Source organism: Coturnix japonica, chromosome 1 (genome assembly GCF_054131305.1).
Source record: "Coturnix japonica strain WE chromosome 1, WE-NBRP24, whole genome shotgun sequence".
Lineage (NCBI taxonomy): Eukaryota > Metazoa > Chordata > Aves > Galliformes > Phasianidae > Coturnix > Coturnix japonica.
Window position 1 is genome coordinate 3,364,891 of NC_140663.1, and position 19,698 is coordinate 3,384,588.

Here is a 19,698-nt window from a genome sequence, read left to right on the forward strand (position 1 = left end):
TGATCTTGAAGGTCTTTTTTAAGTGATTCTATGATCAAGAAATACGATCACACTGGGCTGGTTCCAGTGTAGAGAAACAGTTGTCACTTAGCTAGAGAGAATAATAACAAATCTGTATTCAGGGGGGAATAAATACTTGGGCTAAAAGGTTCTGTGTTTCGAGTTTGGTTTCCTGATGACAGGCTTCCTCTCAGAAGCACCAGCACAGCACTGCTGAACCACTGATGTTACACAGCTTTAAAGCTGGCCTTGGTAACAGTTCAGCCACCTTTATTTATACCCAAAGGTTTGGTCCTTATCTCAGGTGTGCTCTGGCCCATCGCTTATCCTGAGTATTCACACAGATGTTAGCTACCCTAACGCATTCCAAAATCAGAGCAGAAACAGTAAAGTGCAGGTTTCCTTGGGTTGTGTCATTCTGGAAGGATTTAAGCTCCTAAACCACTTAAACACACTTGAAAAAAACAATTTGCAATTAGTTTGTTTTCTTTTTTTTTTCTGTACCAATTTGTTTTCTAAGAAGAACAGAATGACAATATAGTGGATGTGTTGCAAAGAAGCTTTTTAAAGAAAAAAAAACTTTCTCCAGGAGGTGCAGTTTGCAAAACACTATGTTTAGTATCTATATAACAGTGACATTTTCTAGCAGTTGAATATCACGTTCCTTTTCAAAGGATCCTAAAGTGTTTTACAAATGCTTTCAACATATGGCCAAGTGTAAAATAGCACCAGAAAAAAAAGGAAGATCTTGCTTGCATCCTTCCCTGTAATTTCTGTAACCAGCTCATCAGGTCTTAGTGATGGTGCTATGATTTAGTGGGCAAGGTGGTGATGGGCTGAGAGCTGGACGAGATGATCTTAGTCATATTTCCCAACCTTAATGATTCTGATTCCTTGGATGCAAAGAGAGGGATAATTCAGCCAGGTTGGATGGGGTGCTGGACAACCTGATATAGTGCCTGATTCAGCCGTCAGCAATCCTGCCTGCAGCAACAGGGGGTTGGAACTAAATGATCTTCAAGGTCCCTTCCAACCCAGCCCATTCTACCATCAGGGCTGTGTTTTCACAAGAGATTTTAGTGTTTTCCTGCTGAAGACCACTACAGAAAAGTTCAGCTCTGCTATGCTGCTGAGCAGTGATAATACAGGCTCAAATCCATAGCATATGAGTTCCCAGGCAGAATTCAACCCTATGTCACCAAAAACAAATTGTTCCACCACCAACAGTAATGTTGGGCTCATAAATTCATAAGAGAAGCCACTTTTCCCACTGCAAAAGGTTATGGTTGGACTAGATGACACTAGAGGTCTTTTCCAACCTTAACACTTGTTTGTATTCTACAAATACAGATCGGACTTTCCAGCACTACCAACTGGGACCAGTTTTAACACTGCATTCCTGACACTGCCCACTACCATATACATCTCAACAACAGCAATTTAAGCCACAATCCAGCCAAACAAATGTGTGTGTTCACTCCAGGGACTGTTCGTGTCTGTATGGATTTCTGTAGGGAAATGTGGAATTTAATTGCTCAGTTTATCAATTGGGCAGTTTATCATGTCTGCCAAAGTAAACATTTCCAGCTTTCCAGAAGACCAAGATCTTTAACAGTTGCAAGCTGCCAAACTCTTGTGTTTTATATCTCATCTAACACATGACAATTATAGTAGCACCAAGTCCCCTGGCACCATGTAGAGACATTATTTCTCTGCTGGTACTAGGAAAAAAAAAAGGTCTTTGGATTCAACATTTGCTGGGCTCTTCTGAGATTCTTACTGAAGTTCCCAAATATGAATTTTGGCTTGCCTTGAAAGATCAAACCACATTCTCATACAGAAAGTATTTTCTTAACTTATGTTTAAGTCCTTATTAGAGGAAGGCATGCTCACAAGCACAGACAATCTCTTGTATTTTACCCCTTGATCAAGAGAAGATGGGGTTGACTCCTTCTAAATGCGGAGAAAAAACCAGCACCCATTCATTCAGCCTCCAGCCTCCCCAACACCAGAATCAGGGGCCCAAACAACACCAGACACTGAACTCAGCAATCCTTGTACTTGGCTTCCACAGCACAAATAAAGAAGCTGTACTGTCCTTTTTGTCATGTATGGCCCCCAAAATTTCTCCTTTTGGGCCATTCAAGCATCCCAAGGCACTGCATTGGCTAAGAGGAACACCCTTGCAACCTCTAACCACACAGTGTGGCCACTGGGATTTGCTGAGTTTAAATTTATGACCGTCATGCAATAATTAAAATAAGTGGGTATAAGTCTAGCATGCTGAGAAGAGGCTGCAAAACAGCTGTTACTTATAAGCTAAAGAGGATGCTTTATGAGACTCATCAGATAGATTCTTTGCTCTTTCATAAGGACGAGAATAAAATTTACACGTTAGACATTCCCAATTTAATCCTTGTCCCATACAACATGCATTTCATCTTGAAACTGCAGAGTTTAATCTGGACTAAAATACTGTATGAAAAAAATAAAAAAGGTGGCAGAGAATCAAAACCACTCCTGCAACAACATGGGATTTTATTTTATTTCTGAAGGTGACAGGGTGAGGGGAAATGGACTCAAGTTGTATCAGGGCAAGGTTAAGTTGGATATCAGGAAAAACTTCTTTACATAAAGGACTGTTAAGCATTGGAATAGGAATCCCAGGGAGGTGGCTGAGTCACCATCCCTGCATGTGTTTAAAAGCAGTTTGGATGTGGTGCTCAGGGATGTTATTTAGCAGAGGGTTGTTAGAGTTAGGGTAGTATGGTCAGGTTGTGGTTGGACTCAATGATCTTTAAGATCTTTTCCAACCTGAGTAATTCTATGATTTTATGAAACATCTCAAACCCTAATCAGTGTGAAAAGCCAACACATGCATTTTCCACATTTCTCTCAGCCTAGAAGGGCTTTCACAAGGTGGTACCAGGTTGCTGTGATGTGCCAGAATGGAGCATGCTAAGTGCCTTCTTCCAATCTCATGGGTCTTGGGATGCCCCATGCTACTAATGGGAAGGATCCTAGAAGGTGTCCACGCTGGATGAACCAGGAGCAGTGGTAACCACTATGGTTGATCAGGAGGATCTGGTGGTTATCAGGTTGGATTTCAGGTTGGATATTAGGAAAACTTTCCTCTCAGAAAGTATGATGAGGCATTGGTACAGGCTGCCCAGGGAAGTGATGAAGTCACTGGCCCTTAAAGGTGTTCAAGAAAAAAGCAGATGTGGCACTGAGGGATATGGTTAGTGGGCATGGTGGAAATGGGTTGATGGCTGGACTGGATGATCTCAGTGCTTTTTTCCAACCTGAATAATTCAATTATTCTATCACCTGGTCCACTCTATTGGAGACTACTGGAGACAGTGGGGCAGCACTATGCTACAACACATCCCCCCATACACCCCTCCAGCACACCACAGCAAGGCTGCAGTATTAAAACGGATGGGCACAGCTAGAAATCTGGATTATCTGGAGCAGCCATGATTAAGAGCAGTGTGGATTTGGATGGGATATTAAAGCTGGCGCCTCAGGGCTGAAGCACATTTCTAACTATTAAAAATCAGATTGAGTGAAGTAAAAACGACACAGGAGAAAATTATCTCCTACTTCCACTACAGGTCCCTGGAGGAGGTTTCTCTGCTTTGCAGCTTAGAATCAGATGAAAATTTGAGCACAGTGCTCACAGAAAGCTGAGTTTACAAGTACTTCCATAATCGTTAACACTGCGCTGTCACAGGTTGAGAGAACTCAGGTCTGCATAATTAAACACATTAGAAATGGTGTTGGAGAAATGCTGATGTTGTAGAAACCAGTGTTGATCACACCCCCCGTTATCTATAAAACAGTGACAGCAAGAAATCGGGTCTGAGAGCAGAGTCCACACAAAACCTCATTTTATATGAGCATCTCATTGGTGATCTTTGACAGCAGTGTACAAGGGCTGCTCTGAAAGTAATGCCTCCTATTTTATTATTTTGGCCCACTACAACAGAGGTGGATGTTGGCAATATGGCAGCAGAGGTTGAACTTTCCAACCCGTATCCTGTTCCATTTTGTCACCGTGTGACAGATGGCAGCAGAGGGACAGTCTGACAAAATGGTGTCTGACATGGAAGTGCATATGAAGCGAAGGGGTGGAACTAAACTCTTCTGTGCAGAAAATAATCGCACCCATTGACATTCATCAACCCTTGCTGAACATTTATGGAGACCAAACAGCAGATGTGTGCATAGTGAGGTGGTGATACAGTGATGAACACTGTGAAACAGTGGGTCATCTCCATTGGTGCTAACTTTTCTGTGCATGGCATGCAGGCTGCTGTTCATCACTGGCAAAGGGTAATGGTGGTGATTATGCTGAAAAGTAGTGTTCTGTAGCTGAGAATTTGCTCTATCAAATAGTGTTACCATGCTCTTTGCATGTCTTGTAGTTTCCATGGAAATAAATAGAAGGCATTACTTTTGAAGCATAAAAATAACTGAAGGAAAACGTACACTTCTTACCTTGAACACTTCCATTGGAAGAGGAAAATTTGCTGCATCATTAAGGGATTTTTCCAGGGCGCATTTCCACTCAGATATCGTCTTCAGAGAATAGATATCTAAAGAAATCATAACAACAACAAAAAAAACCACACAAAATCAGTTTTAAGAAATACAAGACCAAGAGGCAAACGTTTGGGAATCAAAGACTTCTGAAAGTCTTAAGTTACTGTGTCATAAAAATGGAAGGTTCAATCGTAATGAGCAGCATGTATATATAAAACTATACAGTGTGGATAAATTCAAAGCACAAGCAAGGAGCAAAGGCACATTTAGGGAAGACTGTGTTCTATATCCTGGAGTAAAACCCAAGAAAATACATGTCTTTCATTTTCTGCTGAAGAAAAGGAACTATATTATCTCATTATTTGAAAATAACAAAAATACCAACTATTTTCCAGTTTGAGGAGCCTCGGGTTTTGAGCCAATATTTATATTTGAAAAAAAACAGAAATACCCTTAACAGTGCTTCTGTTCAATGAAAATTTGCTATTGCAGGAGTTTCTTGCAGGAAGGTTGGTGTGGGAAGGAACATTTCAGCTGGACATCTACACAAACCTATATTTATCATGACTGAGCATCACACCAATTCCCAGACTTACACTTAAGAATTCCAATCATTACAGTTTCAAGCAGTGTCTCTGCGCAGATTTACATTGCTTTCAGTGAGTTTCTTTAAATGGGTTTAGTATTATGAAATCATTATATTAGCAAGCCCTTTACGGTTCAGAGCAGTGAAAAGCCTATGAATCACCAAGGGGGAAAAAAAGCCCAAAACACAGGAAACAATACTATGATGAAGAGCATTATCTTGGATTTAATTCTGTCCTAGAAAACACATTGGTATCCCATACATAACAAGTCATTGCAGAGCATTCATATCAAGGTCTCCAGGAGACAAGAGAGGTAGAGAGATTGTAACGATTACTACAATGGAAATGAACATTTACTTAATAAACCTGAACCTTGATAAAGACTGAACAGTGCAAAGCTTTGCTTTTGTCAGTGGGCCTTCACTCACTTCCTCCACAGTTCAAGTTGCTGTAATTTGCATTTAAATTCTGCACATCTAGGAGCCATAGATATTTGCAAGCTACCAGAGATTTACTGTGCTATCTTACAATTCTGAAGGAGGAAATAAAAGAAACATATATATATATAAAAAAAAAAGGAATTGGCAGGCACTGTCACCTAGCACTGACAGTACAAGAGAATTTTATGCTCTGATTTCAACAGATTTAAGACCTTATCAAAACAAGATTTGCAGAATCACTCACTGGAAGAGGATGTATTTATACTTCCACTATATCAAACTTTGCTACTTCAGACAGACATCACGGGTATGCATACGAATTTAAATACACTTAAAGGGAAAGGTTAACCTTTCAGGGCTGTACTGTGAATTCCTCAACTGTCTGGCTATTAATGGGAACATACATTACAAGTCTTTGTTTACAGCACATCAAACTGTTCACTGTCTTATAATGTCTATTGCACCAGTTTTCCCCTTAGTTAGGAATCCCAACCTGTTGCTTCTACCAATATAAATTCTGAGTTTCAGAAAACCCACGTGGATGGGTTTTCTGAACAGAACAGGCCAAAAACAGAACTTCATTTTCCATCGTAACGGCAGAGGAACACGGGAGAGAAAGAAGGGCAAAAATGCTGTGAAAGGTCTGGAGCTCAAGTCTTACAGTGAGCAACAGTTCAAGTCTGGAGGAGGCTCAGGGGGAGACCTCATCGCTTTCTACATCTGCCTGAAAGGAAGATGTGGTGAGGTGGGGGTCGGACTCTGCTCCCAGATAACATAAGTAGGATGAGAGGAAATGGCCTCAAGTTGTGCCAGGGGAAGTTCAAGGTTAGATTATTTGAAACATTTCTTATCAGAAGGAGTTGTGAGGCACTGGAACAGACTGCCCAGGGAGGTGGTGGAGTCACCATCCCTAGAGGTATTCAAGAAAAGGGCAGATGTGGCACTGAGGGACACGGTTAGTGGGCATGGTGGAAGTGAGTCAGTGGTTGGACTGGATGATCTTGGTGATCTTTGCCAACCTTAATGATTTTGTGATTCTATGATTCTAACACGGCCTTTGGGAGTGACTCTGTGCAACAGCAGTGAAAACAAGCAGCAACTTCCTTGGCATCAACAAGCTTTGAAAGATTAATACAACCTCAACTGTTTCAATAACCAGCAAACAGTATTACATGCACATTTCATTAGACAGTGGCAGTTAGCTTATGCTGGCAAGTTTATGGACACTAAATCGCATGGTTAAAAGAGCATAAACTATTCTGTTTAAGTGATAGCGCTGCAGGTAATTGAACAAAGTGTACTATGTCAATCTGTGTTTAGGTTAACAAGGAGTGAGCAATTAAAATCATTGCCAATTTGTCTTTTAATAGAAAGTAACATAAAATGAGACTACCTCTTCCCCCATAAATGGCTGAGGCAAAGACTATCAGGGGCTCCGTGTCAAGCTCCCTCTGCCAACCCAGGGTAGCAAGGAGGCTTATCTTAAATTCAGATCCAAGTGAAAAAGCAAAATGTGCTACGATCTCTCTATCACAGCTAAAGAGCCAACAGGACATATAAAGCTGTTGAAAAGTTCCCAGTAGGGAACACAGCAGGGATGCCACTTCCTAAGGAATCTCCCTGTGCATCCTTATATGTTAAGTTGGTGCTAGGATGCAGTTGGCTTCAGAAAAGAGACCTCTCCACCTAAGATGCTGTAGACGTTCAGAACAATGGGATCTCCCTTAGAGGAGAACGTCCCGAATCTTAAAGGAATGACCTCAGACTGCTGCGCAATGTGACAGTCAGCTTGCCAGGTGCCAGAGGCAGATCAGCCTAGCAAAACCACAACCCAGACACACTGGGAGATAAAGCTAATGGTGCATACACAGCTTCCAAGTCAGGGGTTGGTAAAGCACTGTAATAACCTGCAGAGAAGATGTGTAACTGAACATCCACATTTGATACCAATTAGGCACACAATCTGGCTTGGAAGTTCTCAGCATCCCTTCATAGGATATTCATGGTAGCTTTTATAAAGTCTAAGGCTGCTCCTTTTATCAGTCAAGCAGTCCTCCCAACAGGCTTCAAAAGTTAGACAACCAGCTCTGTGTTCATTCCTCTCAACCCTCTGAGTGAAAAAGAACAGCCTTCTGAAGATGTCATTTCATCTGGTCTATGACAGAATGACCTGGACATCCCTTTCTCTCTACTGATCATAAAGAAAAAGCTGAAAGTTGATCATGCTGAAGCATCATTTCAATAACTATACAATGTCAAATGAATCTAAACTAACATGTTAAAAAAAAACCAATATATTACCCACAAATTGTCACTCTTTCCTAAGATAGTATATACTTGGTGCCACCAAAGATCTTTCCAAACCAAATCTCATTTACCACAGAAGTCAGCAGAAAGGAGGGAAGCAGGCAGGGGGATCCCTGGCACAATCTGATCTGGCATCCTTAGGAAATCACACCCTGTAATAGACTACCATTTATTATCTTCATCCCCTTCATCCCTTGATCCCTATCTTCAAAGCTCTTCACTACCCAGCACTTCATTCTGACAACTCACTACTGCTTCCTGTCTGCTTGATATACCACAACAGTCTTGTAACAAGCATCACTCATCCACTGTACTTTATGAATATACCAATGTTAGGTGGGTATCAAATAACCAATATTATTGATGATGTCAGAAGCTGAACAACCAGCATTCCTGACTCTCAAGATGCATTAGATTCCCATTTGCTGACTGGTTACTCCCTGGAATGAAGAGCCCAGAAGGGCAAGGGTGGGTTAAAGAAAGATCCCTGGGGGAAGACTTCAGGAGGATAGGACTCAAAAAGAAAATGGAAAGACTCACACCCAAAGAATCTTTTCTCAACAAACTCCAGCAAGACAATGCCCTAGGACGTGTAATTTTTTTTTAATGTCAACAAGAAGATGCATGTCACTGAACTCAATAATAACACTGCTCACTAAAAGGGGAATGCCTAAAGAAATGCCAAGGAGGGGAAGCAGATTCTAAATGAAGACGTGAAAGAAATGCAAAAAGTAGTTGCATCTAAGAGAGGGGAGGAGAAAAATACATAATTTCATCAAATCGAATCCAATAACGGTTTTAAAGATAAGACAACTGGGAAGAAAAAAATTAAAGAGAGAAATCAGTATAGAAGGAAACCCAAACGGATAAAAGGAAAAGGAGGATGGAATAGACAAAGAAGTACAAATGCAGTTTAGGCTACTCCTGTATTGATTAACCAAACCTATACAGGCCAAAAGGCTTCAGAGATGGTCAATGAAAAGGTGTTTCTCTGTAACACAGAGGCTCTGTGAAATAACCAAGTGAGTGATATTCATGCTCTCCAGCATTCACACCTAATTTAGAAGTGATGGAGACCATCGATTCCCACCTCTCTTAGAAGAAAAACACACACTTCCTAAAAGCATTCAAGACCCCAAGTTAGACCCAAGACCTATGCAGGTTTGTAAACAGCACATGGTAACTACTCTGAATAAGGTGCAAGGGATAAAAGTCACCTTAGGAACATTAATCCAAAGGAAAGCTACCTTTCTTCCATTGTTAATTCCCATGGAAAAGCTTCATCTATGGCGCAAGAATAATGAAGCATAGACCTGGACAATTTGCCCATCCACACAGTAAAAAGTGGTGTAAGCCTGCTGTGCCAGAATGTATGCATTAACCCAGAAAGCACAGACCTCATCAAGGGAAATGGTGGTTCTTGTGAACTCAGCTTAGAGGTGCAGACAGCTGGAAAATGTGGGCATTACTACACAAGAATTGGCAAACAGCTTTGTGGCCCCAAAAGCATAAACCACAGCTTTAAGAAAAATAGAGGGGCTGCATTCTTCTATCCCCAAAGCAGAACAGATGTGTCGCAGGTTAGACTGTTACATTTAACTAGATAATAATTTCAGGAGATCCCATCAACCAACTTGACCAGCTCAGCCAACTCAAGACAGACCAGTTCAAACACTACATCAAGGGGCTGGGCAAGTAGGTACATCCTTGGACCACCTCCATCAGCTCTTCCTCTTGGTGCACAAAGTTACTCTTACTGCACAACATTTCCTTCCAGGAGAGAGGACCAAACTCAGTTTATTAAATACATTTAATACAGTTTACACTGACCCACTACTTTGAACCCAAATCAGACGGCTCTTGCAGTCAACCTGCATTTCAGTTAAAACCTGCTGACCAAGCAATGTGAATGCTGGAAAAGAAACGTGTTGCACAAGAATCTTCAAACACTCCACAATCATAACAACATCACCAAAGAAAACAGCATTTTTAGAAGGGTTTGTTGTTTTACCTGCAGGTGGGTCCATTCTGTATTTATTCTCTTGACACCAACCGACTGGTCGAAGTCTGCAATCCAAGTAAAACAACCACTGGTCATAGGATTCAGTCTCCTCCAATCCCACATAGCGAAGGCGTAATCTTCCTCCAACATTTTCAACCACACTAACTATCCAGTACTGAAAGGGATTCTGGGAATCCTGCAGCTCTATTAAGGAATCAACTGTAATGAGGTCTACAGGGTTTTTTCCTCGCAGAGGCTGTTTGAATAGAAGCAAAACTCCTTATTTTAAACTTTATTTGAAGACTTCTCAAGGAAACAGATGACAGCAGAAGATTATTTTTGTTTTTCACACCATCATCCAAGCGATCAGCAAACAGTCTGTTCTTCTTCTATTTTACCCAATGTCTTCCAAGTGCAAATTCAGAAGTAAAACAGAAAACAACAGTTGTGCTAATTTCTCAACCGACATCATAAACAACAACAACAGAAAAAAAAAAGAATAGTCAGAGGTGGAACAGCCCATAAGGCACATCCGCTTAGGATGCTCCTGAACAATGCAGAGCTCAGTTATACTGGAAGATTTCAAACCAAATTCTCATTGATTGTAGCTGATAAGAACCAACCACAGAATCAGACCCTGTCGTTTATCTAAAAGGCAACTACTTTGGGCATGACACTGAAACTGCCTGAATCTGGGCACTGACCTTTCCCACCAAAACAATTTGCCTTGCTCTTACCAGAACGCTGAGCAAATTATTCCCATCGTCACGGATGGAAATGTCTACGGTGCTTTTGCAACCATTCTCATTGGTTTAACTTTACACTTTCAAAGTTGCCAAATGCAGGCATTAAAACGAATACGTGGTATTTTTCAGAATACCTTTGGGTGATTTTCTTTTGTGACTGCAAGCAACTCTGTGTTGTCAGGCTTTTCCTTGCTCATGTAAGGGTTAGACCATTTTATTTCTCTTTTTAAAAGCAAGTTCCAATTCTTACTCAATTTCCCACTTCTAGGGTTTTAGGAACAGCACTAACAATCACTCCAAAGGCTGAAAGCACTGTTGCTCAAAGGAAATGTTAAGCACAGGCAGAATATATGAAGAAAACAGCACAGTCTTTCTTCTGATGTGCGTGATTGTTCTGCTTCTTCTTAATTCAACAAAATTAGGTTGCGGTTAGACTTGATGATCTTTGAGGTCTTTTCCAACCTGAGTAATTCTATGATGATTCACATTTTGATTTATTTTTATTTTTTTTTTTGTAATATTAATTCTGCAAATCAGTGTCAGCCCAGGTCAGTTCCTTCTATGGGTGGAGGAAGCTTCATTTTCCTTTTGTAAGAATTCTCTCTCATATTGACTTTTAAGAATATTCAACTTTTGAAGCGTACCCAAATTTGACTGCACCCTCCTTTAAGCCAAAAATACAGGCATCAGAATGAGAATTTGGTAAGGAAAAAGATTTATATTGACTAAAACCTTATCACATGTACACTTTTAACCAAGCCTACGACTAACAGATATTAGTCAAAATAATGCATCTGCCATTATAAGCAACTCCTCTGCTGTACAAGCTACAGGCACCTGCCCAACCTCTTCAAATATTATTTCATGGCAATGCGCTCTCAAAATGTAATAACATAATAGAAATCTATGTAAATTCTTTTCTGTTTTCATCTCATACACTGCTTCATTCCAACAAAACATTCTTTAACATCAAACGGTGGTGTAATGATTTACCTTATTACTACAAAACCCTGGCCACAAAAATGCGAATATCGCTTCCCCTGATTTGTGTGCTGAATTCTAAGCCAAAGGGCTGTCACTTACTCCTGACAACTCAATGGCTAAGATTAATAATTGGCTTGCTTGAAATATTAACTTTTACCACAATTCAAGAGCTCTTTATATGCATAGCTAGCATGTTAAATATATATATATATCACTGTATATTGATTTAACAGTATAAGAAAAATCTGCAGCACTCACAAACAGCAAATCTGTCGACAGGGGGGTAACATACACTGCACGACACAGACAGCATTAAGCACATGTATCAGATACAACACCAGAATGGGGTGACAAACTGTTTCAAGCCAAGACAGTGAGCTCTCTCTGCATTTCTGCCTGGGACATGCTATTTTTGCTGCCTCTAGAATCACAGAATTGAGTTGGAGGGGACTCTTAAGGGCCATCTAGTCCAACTCCCCTGCAATGAGCATGATCACCTACAGCTCAATCAGGTTACTCAAAGCCCCCTCCAAGCTGACCTTGAATGGGAACAGAGAGGTTCCTAATAGCACTGGCATGCACCAGAGATGGGTGCCTTCCCAATGGAAAGGAGGATGAGCTATGCTCCCCCCACCTGAAGCTGTGAAATACTTTCTAAGATCTCATGCATGTCGCAGGTGCAAGTCTCCTTGCAAATGTGCCATGCAAGCCAGGTTCTTTGCTATATGGTTGCATCTGCCATAAGAGCTCCAACTTCCCTGCTAAAGCTGACTGCTGTCCCTAAGGGAGCTACCTCTACATGGATGTTTGAACTGGATGGCCCTGGAAGTCTATTACAACTTTGGTGATTCTATAATTTTATACACACATAAATCTGACAGTGCTCCCCATAAACCTACCAACACCCATCTCCAATCTGTGGACATTCTCCTTCACCTCCCGGTGCATGAATACCCGAATTTCTAAGCACCTTCCAACCTAAAAGCAAATAAAATACCCCACGACTCAGTCAGAAGCAGAGCCAGCAGAATCAAGGCAACGTCGCCCCTAACTTTTGTACAGCTGTGGACACACAGATATTGCAAGCACACAGCCCTACACATGGGGAGCACAAGCACTGCTGCAGCATGCACACCACAAGACAGTATCAGATAGAAACTGCAATCTAATACATACGCCTTCCAGTAAATTTGCAGGTGCAGTCCGGGCGCCAGTCAAATCATGGATAAGAAACTCTGTCCAGTCCACATATTTCTCTTTGATTGCTGCAGAGGATGAGGGAAGAAAAGAAATGCTCAGAGCAGCAGATTGCAATGGACTTTTTGTGTACATTTTGGAAAGACTTAGCATTTAAGAGACTTATCAGCTCTGAAGTTGCAGGTACAGTTGCGATCTTTATCAGGTAAAAAGATGGTTCACTGTCCAAGCTGCTTGAGCAACCCAGACAAAACCATGTACTTATACCTCTAAAATATGGAAGGTTGTGCTCTGCTGCAGTGACAGGGATTAACGATGGTGTGTCTTAGCATCACCAAGTCTCCCAGTCCAAACTGGCCACAGCTTGTGTAACTACTATGATACTATACTAGTTTCCTGCTTTCCATGTAGGCTCAGAAACACTTTATAATGTCTTTTTTTAATTTAATGACGACTTGAGAGAAAAAAAACAATCTGTTCAAACTTCTGAGTTCCTTGACAGGGCAGCTATAGGCTCTTTCTGAAAGCAGAATATTCAGCCTGAGATTGGTGGACATCAGTCATCGAATCCACACACTTCTTAGAAGCCTTAAATTATTGACCATAGACTTCTATTTCATTTTAAAACTATTTTCAGTCATTTTTTGAGCTAAATGCTGTAAGTGTCCTACTTCAGGATCTGTGTTGACAAAGTTACGTAAGATTTAACTAAAACATATAAATGCTGCCTCTGGGATTCAAATTTCAGGGCAATTATTATTGAAATCAGTGGAAGATTGAGAGCTCAAAAGCAATTCAGCAAACCTCAGCTTCAGAGATTCAGACGTCTCTTTGAACACACTGTACATCTGCAAACCCAGAAGTCAGACTTTAATTCCACCTGTCTGTAAATGGGAATTATATTACGTTGGAAATATTTTGATCTCCCCCCCCCCCCCTTCCCCCACCCCCCAAAAAAAACCAAAAAACTTATTTAAACATTTATATAAGCAACAGTGACATAGATATGTTAATCATACCTACTCCTGCAGAAAGGAAAAATCACAACCATCTGAAACTTATGACATTAGTCCTGAACAAACAACTGGTTTAAAGACTACTAACCCATAGGGGAGTCCAGGAAGGGCTGTAAATCAACCTGCACAGCTCTAAAATAATTACATTACAGCAGCCCTCATGTTTTGTTCAGAAGAAAATGAGCCCTTGCTTAACACTTTAGAGAAACTCTATGTTAGGCAACCAAGAGCAACACAAATCAAAGCACTCTGCACCCAAATCAGGATGAGATTCCTGAACAGTTCAGAGACGTGGTGACTTCTCAGCTCTTTCCAAAGATGTCAATGATGCAGCAATACACAGTCTGAGGCCAGGGACTCCACCTGAAGCACGAGTAGATACAGAAGTGTTTCAAATAACCCCAATACTCCTGCAAAAATGGTTCCTTTAGATCACAGCCTGGGCATGAACCTGAAGTCCAAGAAGAGTTAGATGGCCAGGCTCAAATGGATGGATGGAGAAATGGGTAAATGTTCCTTCAGTTCTATGAATGGGGCCATATCAGTGTTGGCACACTTGAATTTCATCTGAGATTCAAATCACAGCCTAAATACCTTACGCAATCCACACAGTTGACTACAGCAAATGGTAGATCTTACTTCCTGAACTGTGCTTCTTTCCCAAAATCCCGTTCTCCCAATGTGACTCAAACCACATATTTATACACCTAAATGACCTTGAGAGATCATTTAGATGTATTTAAAGTCAGCAAACCTTAAAGCGTTTGTCACAAGCATCTATAAAATAACATTTAAGTTAGTCTGGAACTGCTCTACATCTTTTGCAGCACCAATTTTTGTATGATTTCCAGGAGATTTTTCACCTTTACATTATTTAAGATGAAGGAACAGCCTGAGAACAAATGGTTTTTACATTATGTTTTTACTCTCAACACTCACACTGCACACACCTCATCAGTTCCTGTTCACCTACATTACAACAATAAACAAGTTTAATGCTGGCATCAGTGAGAAGACAGTAACCAGCACAATGAATGGGACCGGGGTTCTTCATTCAGACTTACGCAAAACACATCAGAGGAGAGTGCGAAACTCAACTTCATTTTGGCTCCTGCCCACAAAGTTGTCAGCCAAACTTATAAGTGCCAGAGCTTCATTACTAAGGAATGACAAATGTGATTAAAAAAAAAAAAAACACAAAAAAAGAGGAAAAAAAAACACACAAAAAAACGCTGCAACTCTGGTTCAAAGTTTCAAAGCTGGCAGGAGGGAAGAAATATAGTCAGGATTTTCAACGCTGACAACAGATTTCAGAAGCCTCCATTTCCAGCTGCCCAATTTGAGATGCCTCAGTAGTGCCTGATTCACAGATCTCGCTGTCTGCCAACAACTCTCAGAGTAAGATTTTGTCCTCCCTAAGTCTTAAACCTCACAGTTTTTGGAGGCCTAAATAAAATGGGGACCCTGTCAACATTTCAATCTGGATTACAGGCTTCTGAAGTCCAAAAGCGACCAGATGATCTCTGTATTCAGACAAAACAGACTCGGCTGAAAACCCCCAGTTTCTAAATGGCTTCAGAACCACCCTCCCAAAACAAAACCAGTATGCCGTGTTTTGCTTCATTTTAATCTTCTTTTGCCTTGCAGATAAATGCAAAAAAAAAACCAAAAACAGAACAAACAAACAAACAGTGGGAGAGAACAGATTGCACTGGAAGTTTTAGGGTTCTGCACATATTTTCTGTGCTTGTAGAGCACAATCAGGATTCTCAGTACCGCAGAGCAAACCGCTCCAATGCAAGTATTAATTTCTAGTAGTAATGAAGTGAATCTGAATCATCGTAAGATCTGCAAAAGCCTCTGGGGACCAAGCAAAATGTTAAACAGGAATATTCAAACAAAAGGAAATCTACAGGGTAAATGAAAATAGCTGGCAGTGTAATGCATGGGTGCCCACCCTGAGCATCCATGTCAGGAAACAGTGGTGTTTCTGTGGTGTATCTATCCCAGTGCCTGTCAACTGAAGCACTGATTTTAAATTGCTAATTCATACTCTGGCTTATTAGCTATAGGAAAAATACCCAACAAGACCTCTACTTCTTCGGACACGCTGGAAGAATTCTGCTTTTAGAGCCTATCTTCAGCTTGCTGGCCAGTTGTTGGGACAGGACGGTGGATGGGCCAAAGGATTGTAGAATCATAGAATGACTTAGGTTGGAAGGGATCTTAGAGGTCATTGAGCTCCAGCTCCCTGCCATGAGCAGGGTTTCCAATCACCAGATCAGGCTGCCCAAAGCAAAAATATTTTTCCTTTCTTATAAAAATGAGTCAGGAGAGCTTCAGTGGACTCAGACATCTACATATTCTCTCTCTTTCAGTGGATCCATCTTCCAAGAAGATTCCTTTGGAAGAGCTTCTGAGGGGAGGGAAAAACCAATGAAATAAAACAAACCTCACCATTAAATACCTACAAATGGATTCATTTCATGCAGAGAGGCAATCTGTTGTACAAACACCAAAAGCCACAAAGAACAACGCGGTCGCTGAAATTGCGGCAATTTATAACTGCACAGTCGTTCTCATGCTAATTCATTCCACTCTGGTTCTCACAGAGCTGTACAGACTCAAAAGCTGACCAGAAAACTTCACAGCTGTTATAAAAGTCTATGATACTTCTATGTGGATGATATAGATTTAAACACTTTTGCAATCAGAGGAGCACATGAATCTGGAAGAATTTTATCAGTGAATTAAATCCATTCCAAGCAGAGATGCACATCCACTCTTTGCACATCTATCCCTCCCTCACAAGGTACAGACAGCTTATCTGTTATGCTGGCACCTTGAAAAGGGCCTGCTGTCCATATCACAACAGAAGACCCAATGGGCCCAAAGACAAGGAAGCATTTCAGATACCTTAATTACACTGGGGTAACTTTGGAAATGATATTCTAAGCAGTAATGGCTTCTCTGACCAGGGCATAAGCAATAGTAATACTGACTAGAACACAGAGCATGGGTCTCTGGGGCTCTATGAGGACAGAGCTTGACCAAAAGTCCCACTAATACTACAAGAAACAGACCCATCTTAGTGCCAGTCCCATGGTCCTGTGTAGGGTTGGTTGAGAAGTGAGGAAGATGAAGTTGTGTAATGGTCTGAGACCCCCGGGGCCAAGTGACATCAAAAAAGACTTGACTTAGTGATCCCACTGATGCAAATGCCACAGCATGGGATGAACTGAAAGATTAAACAAGAAATAACCCAGAGAGGAGACAGGCATTAGTAATGCTCTCATCGTGGGAAAAGCTCGAGAGTTTGCACGATATCAGACACAGTACAGCCCAAACGCCAGGCAAGCAGGATATCAAGAGACATTCCAAAAACGCCAGTGCTCTCCTAACTACTTTTCTTTCCAGGTTTTGGAGGTGACATCAAAGCCCTCTTTGGAACAGCAGTTTGTGCACGCTGATGTGCCTGCTCCCTTTGGGTTGGGTCCAGCTCATCTTGAAGCCAGCATGGTTGAGCTGGTGGATGCTTTCACACCTCTCTGGTTCCAAGGCCAAAGGCTTTAAAAAGCATCTTCCTGCAAAAAAAAGGATACAGAACCACATACCTTAGAGCAAGGCAGCCCAAAATCGAGGCCAGATCTGTACTCTGCTTGGCCAAAAGCATACTCCTGCCCTGCTACAGTCTTTGTAGCATACTGGAGACAAATACAAAGCAGTCCTGCCTCCCTCAATGAAAAGTACTCATTTAAGAGAGCAGTTTCTAGTTCGGTCAGCATTACAGATTACAGAAGATTCTTAAATTAGAAAGAAAAAAGACCCTTCCACATTAAGATTCTATTTATTCCTAGAGAAGTGATTGCACAGGTTATAAAACTGAGCTCCATTCCTCAGGCCTCAACTCTATACAAAAAGGACCAACCAATAGCAATGATTCTTCCCATTTCGTTCTCTACTTGATTCACCTTGTCCCCAGCCTCACTTCTAATGTCCATTCCACTCCTCACCTTTCATCTCCCTTCCATTTTCTCACTTTTACTCTTTCATCTCATTTTCCTGACCAAATGACTGTGGGCTGCAGACCCAAAAGCCAACCTCAACGCTGCTGCAACACACTCATGACTTAATGTGCAAAGGACCTTCAGGACCACATGCCAAGCACTAGGTTCTCCCTAGTTTTCATTATTAGCAGCTTAAAAAATGGTCCCTTCCCCTTGTATTGTGCATGCTGACCTTAAAAACCATGCAAACAGAAGGCAAAAAAGTGCACAGCACTGTAAATCCTGCATCACCACCTTCCCCAAATTGTGCTACCCATGCACCTGAAAACCAAGACGACTGCTTCCACCCTCTGCTCATTCAACCACATAATGGCTGTGCCCTGCTTTAGCCACAGCGTATAACGGGTTCAGATTTATCTGCCTCTCTAGAGGAATAAGAGATTAAAAGAACATTTACAGTCCCATGAAAGCACTGAGCCGTAGACACTTCATTCAATGTGTATGAGATATTGCTATCACATTACCAACTCTTGGGATTTTATCTAGTCTTTAATAGTTGCTCTTTTTCATAAAGCCACTTCTCCCAGAGTCAGGGGATCATACAAAATCTTCATTTTCTACTTCCATTCATTATTTTTTTTTCCTCCAAGAGCAAAGCATTGAGGAACATGGGGGGGAAAAAAGTGAAATCTGAAAGACTGGCAGGAGCAATAATTTGAACCAACACATTGTTAAATGAATAAATACCTCACTGGGTTACAACACCAAGATAAACTACTTCTCCAATAACCCATACATATCCCATGCACATTCTTACTTTCTCAGCTCCAAGGGAAGACGTATAAGCAGAAGCAGCGTGGGCCAAGACTGTGCTTCCACTAACCAGGGATCACTGAGCATACAGAAAGTCACTACTTCAAAACAATTTATGGCATTCAGTTGTACACCAGCACCTTGACCATTCCCCACAAATGTGATGGCCAGTAAATGGCAGAGGACCCACAGCACTGGGTAAGATGCTAGAATAAAGGGCCAAAGACATGCTAAAAGCTGAATCAGCAATTCTACACACCAAGGCAAATAAATAAATAAATTCTTGTAATATCTTCCCTAAAGAATCCCTATTAACATCTAAAAACCTGAGTTTCAGTTTCCTGAAGAAGAAACAGGGTCTTATACAACTTTATAGAGCAATTTTAAGTGGTTGGGATAAATCTGTTAAGTGACATCACTGTCAATGTAGTAACTATCATTATTAAAAACTTACATCCTACCTAGGAACTGAATGAAAAAAAAACAAAACACCCTGGTTAATGAGACGAACTACAATCACACAAGATCCAGGCAATTTATATCACTCCAATACAAAGCAAGTTAAAACATTGGCGTTTTATTAACAATAAATGTCTCAAACAAGGACATTTAAAAGTTTACATGTAGGTAAAACAGAACAGCAGTTTTCAAAAAAAAAAAAAAGAAGGAAAAAAGAAACTAATCGTCTTGATCTTTTAAAAACTGTTGTTTTTATGTTATTTTTTTATATATTTTTAATATATAAAAAATAAAAATATATATTTTATATATATTTAATATGTTTGATGAAACTTTTTTTTATGGAGGTCTAAACACGTAAGTTGTAAGCATGTTACAAAGGTCTAAACGATAAGAGTCAAAACGAGATGTCATTATAATCAAATAACACAGAACACTGAAACAACTTGTTTAGACATCGCCCATCAAAACAATTTGTCAAAACTGACATGTTCCTACAAAATATTACCGTTTTGATAAAACAGCATTTTGACAGAGAACAGCTGAATCCTAACATTTTCAGTCAGCTTTCTGAACTATACGGCCCTGTGAA

The 19,698-nt window shown here is 40.8% G+C and overlaps 1 protein-coding gene across 4 annotated transcripts in view; it reads right to left on the reverse strand.

The window, feature by feature from the left end:
- SFMBT2 (Scm like with four mbt domains 2) overlaps positions 1–19,698 on the reverse strand; it is a 97,979-nt gene that overhangs the window by 47,847 nt on the left and 30,434 nt on the right. For 3 of the 4 annotated variants that reach the window (XR_014947127.1, XM_015865816.3, XM_085550140.1), the window contains exons 5-7: positions 12,791–12,879; positions 9,894–10,140; positions 4,504–4,601 (exon numbers count right to left, since the gene is read on the reverse strand). Coding sequence is in view for 3 of the 4 variants with exons in the window: in XM_015865816.3 (XP_015721302.1) it covers positions 4,504–4,601; positions 9,894–10,140; positions 12,791–12,879 (434 nt within the window). In the remaining variant the exon portion in view is untranslated. Of the gene's footprint in view, positions 1–4,503; positions 4,602–9,893; positions 10,141–12,790; positions 12,880–19,698 lie in introns of those variants that run through there. The other variant, XM_085550205.1, reaches the window with a different exon arrangement.